Here is an 8,776-nt window from a genome sequence, read left to right as displayed (position 1 = left end):
CTTGCATTTTTGATTTTGTTAAAGAGATTTGCCTATGTTTTCCTCTTGAAGGTACCACTGTTCTTAAAAGATGGGAGCACGTAGGTAGCACTTTCCAAGATTTGGGCCAGCAGAGAATAAATCTTGTAGAAGGACAAGGAAATGGTAAAATGTGTTTTGTGTATGTGCTTAGAGCTATGCTATAATCTAGTGAAGCGAAGGTAATTCTCATAGGTGCTTTTAGTCTTTGAACCCTTAATAGAGATAGGTTAAAACTGAGTCATGAGAGAATGGGTTTAAGAAAAGCAGTCCTCTCCAACTATCTGGGGGTGCCTTGTAAAAGGGAAGGAATATGAATGTAAGCTGAGTCAGAGCTCTCCTAGGGACAAGACAAGGTCAGGAGATGTCCTGCCTCCTTTCTGGCTCCTAGTAGAGGAATGCTTGGATCAAGGGAACATCTAGTTCACTTCCCTCTCTGTCTATTGTCTGTCCTTGGCACACCAATCTGTCCATGTCCTTCAAAACTGACTGTTTCATGTTAAGTTCTTGTTTTCATCTTGTGGTTTGATTGATTGTTTGCTGTTCTGTGTTGTTCTGAGCACCCTCTCAGAGGTAATGGGGAGGGCAGATGTGCGAAAGAACTCTTGGAGGAGGGACTAGGAAAGTGACAACATTTGGAATGTAAATAAGTAAATCAATTTTAAAATATATACTATACTAAATAACTTTTCTTTGATAAGATATGCAAAACACCTTCATGGATCTGCAAAATGATGCTTAGTAATGGTTTTGGAAGACACTGAAAACCACTTAGGTATACAATGTTATTAAATGAATAGTTAACAATTCATTCTTAGACTTATTTCTTATTTTAGCTGTGCATCAAGTATTAATATATTTTCATTGATAACAAATATATATCACCAGTAACTTTAATAAGTCAAACAATTCACCAAACATCTTAATGTTAATAAAATATTTGCATGGTGGTATTGTTACTGCTCACTGAGTAGCATGGTCAATTTGCCTATTATTGTATTTTGCATCTGAGAAAAAGTGACTCTTGAAAAAGCAATACTCATGGATGACAGTTCTTATAGAAAATCAATAATGAAGAAGATATCGGCCACTACCCCAAGTCGTAGTAACAGGTTGTATTACTGTGGGTAATATCCATTTTACCTGGGTGCCAGTAGTCATAATGGTGACTGAATATTATAAAAGAGTAAATCTTGTGAAAAGGAATTAAGAAACGTTTAGATCTAGGCATGGTGGTACACAAGTTTAATCCCTGCATTCCATAGACAGAGGCATGAAGGATGGTGGCACACTCTAAACTAGATAACCTGTAGTTTGCTCTGCCACTCAGCATCTATTTCTGCAAATTTCATGCTGTTCATGTTGAATTATTTCACCACATATCTACTGCTTTCTGGAAATTCTGACATTAATTGATGGATTAAACCTTTGGAGTTAATAGTTTCGTAACTGACATACCTTAATTATGATGATCGATTTCTTATTTTATTCATGGCTTCAAATATATTAAAATGTAGATTTTCAAGAGGATGTATATATCATATATGTTTGATATTATTTTCCATACCTTATAGTCTCTTATAGGCTTTGCATTTTTATCTTTTGTCTTGTTATCCTTTATCCCTCCTTTGTCTTAATTTTGGAAGAAGTTGTGTAGTTAGACAATTTATAGTTGAAGTTTTGTTACGTTCTCTCAAGCAGGGTTGCCTGGATTAGATCCTTATGTTTGACAATAAACTGTTAGTCCATACCTCCAAAAGGTCCTTTTTATTTTTATTTTTTATGTTACTCAGTTAGAAAATTAATAATTAATATGAAATTCATAGTTAGTAATTCATTTTCTTAGACTATGAAATACTCTGTTGCTTTATAGAATATACTACAGAATTTCAAAAAATTTATAGACACACTCAAGAATTAAATAGAAAAGTAACATTATTAATGATCTTTAGGTAGACAGCTCTAAAAACCTCATAATCAATGACCAAACATGAGAAAAAGAGGTAATTATATTATGAACATTTGTCAGTTAAGAAACTATGACTAGGAGAAATAAAAACTGAGAGTGGATATCAATATGTGACTATTTAATAACTATTTGAATGCAAGTATATGAAATGCATAGAAACTAGTTTAGAAAACAAGAATACCTGCTCCCGATATAAAATTAAGTTTGTTTTAATGCATATATAGCATGATTCTTCTCACATTCTGAGGAAATAGAATTTCTGTGATGATAAAAAAGCAATAGCCAATTGTAGATGCCAGATGCCAGAGGTAGAAATGTATAGGAATAAGACGATGATAAAGAACATTAAACTCCACAATGACATCAATAAAAGTAAGATTTAAAGTGTCTCTTGCATAGAATATGGAGAATTTGAATTATTTTTCTCTCTAATAATGTCTATAGAAAGAAAAATATACTTGACAGAAAAAAGGATAATGATGATAAATTTAACAATGAGAAGAGAAGTAGAAGCAAAAGGACTGATTGGAACATGTAGAAATATTAATGGTCTGAATTATTTGTTTGCTTGCTTGCAAATGTTTTTTTCTTTAATTTTAATATTATTTTATAATTCAATTTACTCTGATTATGGTTTCTTTTACTCTAACTCTTCCCAGATCTTTTCCACCTTCCCCAATAAACCAATTACAGATTTATCATTTATCTCTTGCTTTAGAAAACAAAGAGGCAAACACACACACACACACAAAGAAAAAAAGGAAAAGAAATCTCAGGAAAAAAATAAAATAGAAATGAAAAAGAAATATGAATGCAAATTATAAAAACAAAAATCAAGAAATATAGTTTACAACAAATATAAATAAACAAATGAAATAAGTAAGAAAAATAATTACCAAAGAAATATGAGACAAAAAGTCTACAAGCACACCATTAATTCATTTTGTGTTTGCTATCTATGACTGGACACTGAGTCCACACTTTACTATGGATAATATATACACAATTAGACTTCTTTGGGGAAAAATTATTTTTTTCTTTCTGAACAGACTTACATTGGAATGAATTTCTTGGTTAGAAATGTGAGCTCCTACCCACTTACTCCATGCATTATAAGAACTCCTTGCAGATTAAAAATGTGTAGGTGCCATGTGTGCTGCCACAAGTTCATAGTTCATCAGCTCTGTTATATTTAGAAAACACCATTTCCTTGGTACAACCCATCTCTTTGGTTCTTAAATTGTTTTGCCTTCACTTCCACATAGGTTCCCAAGTCATGAAGAAAGGAGGTTGATGAAGACCTCCCATTTAGAACTTAGTGTTCCAATGTTTCAACCTTTCTGTGAGTTGTCCAGTTGTGTTACTCTCTTATTACTCCAATTTGCTTTAAGAGAAGCTTATCTAATGATAGCTGAACAAGGCACTGTTCTGCAGATACTGCTATAGCAGGCTTTCCTCTCACCAAGGCTGGCCTCCAACTCACTATTTGGCCTAAAATGACCTTAAATTCATGATCTACAAGTGTTGGCACCTCACACTTGGCAGTACACAAATTATTTAGATTTAAAGCAAAACAACAATAACCAAAAGGAAAACAACAAAAAAGTCATTATACTAAAAGTTTAAGAAAAGTAGAAATTATATAAAATGTAGTTTCTGCATCTCTTTGGAAAATTTATAGCATATATTTAATGGACTGCCCATTTGAGAACATAGTTTGATAATTAGGAGTATGAATTACTATATTTTTAGCTATGAATACAAGATTAACTCTGACAATTAACCTCTCAAAAATCTAGTGTCTTCATGTGTAAAATGAATATAAAAGTTCAGCACTGGTAATTTTGAGATGTTTAAGTGAGATAATATGCTAGGCATATTGTCTCTTACGGAAAAATATTTTAGTATAAGTTATGTGTTGGCATTAGCATTGGTTATATTTTACTTTTCTACATATACTCTCCTTACAGTAAGCAATGCACTAATAATAATCCCATGTCTATAACATTGAGTTAATGTTTAAATGTTGTGAATGATATCAATATATGTATCTGACCTGCACTGTGACTTGTGCAAAAGCAAACAAACAAAAACATGAACAAACAAAAACACACACTAGATAAAACAGGCACAATGTTCAGTTTGTCAAATAAATCATTAATGTGAAATATAACAGAAATGATTGTCACTTATTTAGAAGAACTCATAGAAGAGAAGGCATGGGAGAAATAAATATGTCTTTGAGGGTCAAAGTGAATAAAACAAAACACAAAATATCTATTCCTGGAACAACACAGCTCATTTTTATTTCCTCAATATGATGTGTTAGTTTTCTTTCTTTCTTTACTATTCAAGGATTTACTCTAAATGGGTCATTTTGTAGGTTAGGAATGCCTTGAACCTAAGAGACTCCTGCCTCACTATTGTGCATATTACTAGTAATGACACGAACTTTACTCTGCTATTTCCCATCTCTTCTCATGTTATCTCATGCTCACCATACATCACTTTCTTATATTCACTCAATCCACTTATCTCTAGCTTTCATGTTTTCATTTAAGAACAAAGTGTTAGGATCCGCAGGGATAAACCTTACTATCATGGGGTGGGACTTTCCTCATTGTCTATCAACAGGTGGTTTGGAATCCACTCCTCTGTTCAAGCCAATGAACTAAATAAATTACTCTGTGATTTCTGAATTTGAATTTCTTGGACCTTACAGTTCTTGGTCAATAATGTTTTCTCAGGGCCAACTTTTCTTTTGAAATTGGATTATAATCAATGGAAACAGAAGAATGTAATGCTAATATTGAATGTGGAGGGCATGATGCTACAAGAAGAAACATACATACATACACACACACACACACACACACACACAAGCACAAATGTATGCTCTCAGTTATATGCAGACTATTGAAAATAAACAGAAAGTAAAAGCAATGTGATTATCAGTAGAAGACTGCATGCAAGAAATTTGGTTAGGGTTTATAAAAAATCAGATTTATGTGATTAGTCTGGATAACTACTGTACAAAATGAGAATAACTAATAAAGTAGTGTTACCAAGTGAAAAGTTTAAGATTTTAGATGCTTTTAATGCATTCTTCATGTCTATGTAAAGTACTAAAATGCAATTCACTATAGTTGTGTAAATCAAAACATAATGGTGATCACTGTTAGTATTCTCCATAAAAGGAATATTAAAAAACACAAATTGTAGAAACTATATTAAAATTATTTCTATGAGCCATAGCTATGGGCTAATAATTAAGTAAATAAATGATAATGAATAATAGATAATTTTTAAAAACCGGGAATTAAAAAATGGTGCTATTGTCATTTGTAGGTGTTGAGATCATGTGAGCTGTAAAACTAAAGATTCTCTTTCTTTAAAAAATAAATGTCTTTTACCATTTTTATACTACCATAAAAATTATGAAAATGATGTATTCCCTCCCCCCAAAAAATAAATAAATATTTCAGTGTGTGTGTGTGTGTGTACACATTTATGTAGGCATTTCTACTCCCACCCTTGAAATAGCACATATATGAAGGTCAGAAGGAACTTGAAGCAAGATGTCTCTCCTTCTACCATGTGATAACAAGTAGGTCAGGTCATCAGGTTTGACAGCTACTGACTTTATCTGCTATAGCAACTAGCAGATAGCACTAGTCCATATGATTCATCTTAGAACATGGATGTTTTCAAATCATGTAAAATACTAATGCAAACATTACTAAACATTTTAAGTATGAAAGGAATTTATTTTCCTTATTATTGAGTTCTTGAATAAAATTCAAAAGTTGGAGGCTAAGGATCCCCCAAGGACTATGAAAGCAAACACCTTTCCAACTGCTTGGTTCTGTTTAATATGAGAATGGGAAACTTTCCAAGGCAGACATAACTGTTGTCAGCGTATATAAGCCACTTTAAGGTAAAAAACTCTTGTCAAAACTGGTCACAGCAGGAATGACAATGAAATAGCCTCAGGTTCAGGGGAGAATTAGAGGAAACTTGAGTCAAGATGAAGAAACTATTGACAAGCTGGTTCCTTTAATGTGAGTACATCATAAAATGCCTGTTGTATTTCATTGCAACTACTCATTTAAGGTCTGTTCATTTATTTTAGTATCATAATTTCATTTTTACCTTCTTGATTGGCTTACAGTGGGTTACGTATTGGTAGTTGTGCTTCACAAAGATATTGTACAAGTTTTCCTTTATAACAAATCCTTGAGACTACTGGACACTTGAAGCAATTTTACATGCTCACGTCTTATGATTTCTTATTGTACTCTTACAAGTCCTGAGTCTCTCAGATTAGAGAAGTATTATTCACAGGACACTAAACTTATTCTAATGTTATCTGCTTATCTTTGTATTATTGAATTCTGTATTATCTCAAAATACAGGCAATAAACTAGGAAAGTAATTAATAAAGATTACAGGTAGATAAAAGTAGATGTATTTAGAATAATCATAATTCATTGGTAACTCACAAAATCAATACAAACTATGATGAAAATGCCACAGATATTCAAGAGTTAAGCTACACTGTATTTTGAACACAATGAAATTTCATAAACAATAAGCACTCTGTATATATTTCATCTTTAAAGAGTAAAGTACCCATTTTTGCAAATATCATTAATGTGCTTTGACTTCTCAAAATGAAGATCCCTGTCAGTTATCTATACTCTGGAAGTAATATTGGAGGCTTTACAGAGAAGTGTGTGTTTGCATTCCATCATTACTACTTTACTGAAGCGATTTGCACAGAAAATCAATAAAAATTATTTTCAATAAAATATGTTTTTAAAGTACTTCCAAGAGAAACTATACAATACCTGTTAATAGATTAATGTTTTAATCTTCCAATTTTGATCCGAAAAATAATAAGTAAAAAGTACAGGAATAAAGATGAAGAATAAATAAAGGAAGAAAGGAGAAACAGAAAAAAAGAAAAGATTGAAAGCTTAAGAAGCTTTCATGAAATTTGTGTCCAAGCTAGAATATGAAACCTAATCATTAAATGTTGAAAGCCAGTTTGTACAAGACAAAAAGTAACATCCCCCAGGCCTAGAAATTAATGTAATTCAAATATACACTTCTATGTATAAGTCCAAAGTTCAAGAAAAGAAAATGCTGAAAATGTACCTTCAGCACCTGTGTTCTCAATTTATTAGACCAACAAATATCCTCAACACATTAGAGGAAATCAGTTTATTCTGTGTATTGATATGTAGCCAAAAATACATCTATAACTGGAATTTTGAATTTATGTTTGATATATGTCAATAGATTTTCATTCTGGAATTATGATGGTCACTTTTGACTCTAACTATATCTCAGATGTTTGTGGAATTAGATATCTCTTATTTCATGTAGCAATGAAGATTTATGACTTAAAAATATAAGGATAATATTTGCCACTAATATTTTAAACAGTATATTAAATTTGAAACTATACTTATTGTCTTTCAGATGTGTGAGAATGTTGACCCATGATTCTACATTAAGGAGGCTTCTGAGCTAAGACATAATATACAAACACACACAAAAAGAAATACTTTAAACTTCGGATGGATAAGTTGCTAAGAATTCGATTTGCATTATTTCTGCTTCCTTGACTCTTAGCAAAAAAAAAAAAAAAAAAAAAAAAAAGCTATTATTTCTCTTTCAGAACTTCTTGGTTCACCTCTCTGTCTCTGTGTGCCTCGCTGTCTCTCTCCATCTCTGCTCAGCCTCTCTCTCTCTCTCTCTCTCTCTCTCTCTCTCTCTCTCTCTCATACACACACACACACACACACACACACACTCACACACACACATCTGTCTCTTTCTGAAAGTCGTTAGTGTTATTATTTAATGGAAGACTCCAATCAAACTGTGGTTTCTGAGTTTATTTTTCAGGGACTGTGTTCCTCAAGGCAACTTGAGATCTTCCTCTTACTACCATTTTCTGTCCTCTATCTGATGACTTTGGTAGGCAACCTCTTTGTAGTGGTATTGATCATCATTGATCATCATCTCCATTCTCCCATGTACTTTCTGTTAGCTAATCTATCATTTGTTGACTTCTGCCTTTCGTCAGTAAATACACCCAAACTGACCATAGATCTCCTAAAAGAAAATAAAACCATTTCCTTTGGGGGCTGCATGAGTCAGATCCTCTGTGTGCATTTCTTTGGAGGAAGTGAGATGGTGCTTCTTGTAACAATGGCCTATGACCGGTATGTGGCCATCTGCCGGCCACTCCACTACAGCAGCATCATGGACAGACAGAAGTGCATCTGGCTTGTTGTGATATCATGGATTGTTGGATTTGTGCATGCCATTAGTCAGATGCTCTTGATTTTGGACTTACCTTTCTGTGGACCTAGAGTGATAGACAGCTTTTTCTGTGATATTCCTTTGGTGATGAAATTAGCCTGCATGAATACTGATACTCTGGAAATCTTAATAAATGCTGACAGTGGCATGTTAGCAACTTCTTGTTTCACTCTCTTGCTGATATCTTATACTTATATTCTATTAACTGTTCAACATCGCTCTAAAGATGGCTCATCAAAAGCACTATCCACATGCACATCCCATATCATAGTTGTTCTGCTGTTCTTTGGGCCCATCATTTTTATCTATCTTTGGCCAGTAAACATCACTTGGGTGGACAAGTTTCTTGCTGTGTTTTATACAGTCATCACACCTCTCCTGAATCCAGCCATCTATACACTGAGAAATAAAGATATTAAAAATGCTATAAAGAAACTGACAAATCACATGTGA

The 8,776-nt window shown here is 32.9% G+C and overlaps 1 protein-coding gene across 1 annotated transcript; it reads left to right on the top strand.

The window, feature by feature from the left end:
- The first annotated feature begins 7,858 nt into the window (after positions 1 to 7,858).
- Positions 7,859 to 8,776, top strand: LOC110289805 (olfactory receptor 4K3-like). Its single transcript, XM_021156189.2, has one exon. The coding sequence runs from the start codon at positions 7,859 to 7,861 to the stop codon at positions 8,774 to 8,776; it is 918 nt and encodes a 305-aa protein (XP_021011848.2).

The sequence above is a fragment of the Mus caroli genome, unplaced genomic scaffold (genome assembly GCF_978045245.1).
Source record: "Mus caroli unplaced genomic scaffold, Mus_caroli_1 scaffold_2, whole genome shotgun sequence".
In the NCBI taxonomy this organism is placed as follows: Eukaryota; Metazoa; Chordata; class Mammalia; order Rodentia; family Muridae; genus Mus; species Mus caroli.
The sequence above is the reverse complement of the archived record's forward strand: the minus strand, read 5'-3'. Positions and strand labels throughout refer to the sequence as shown.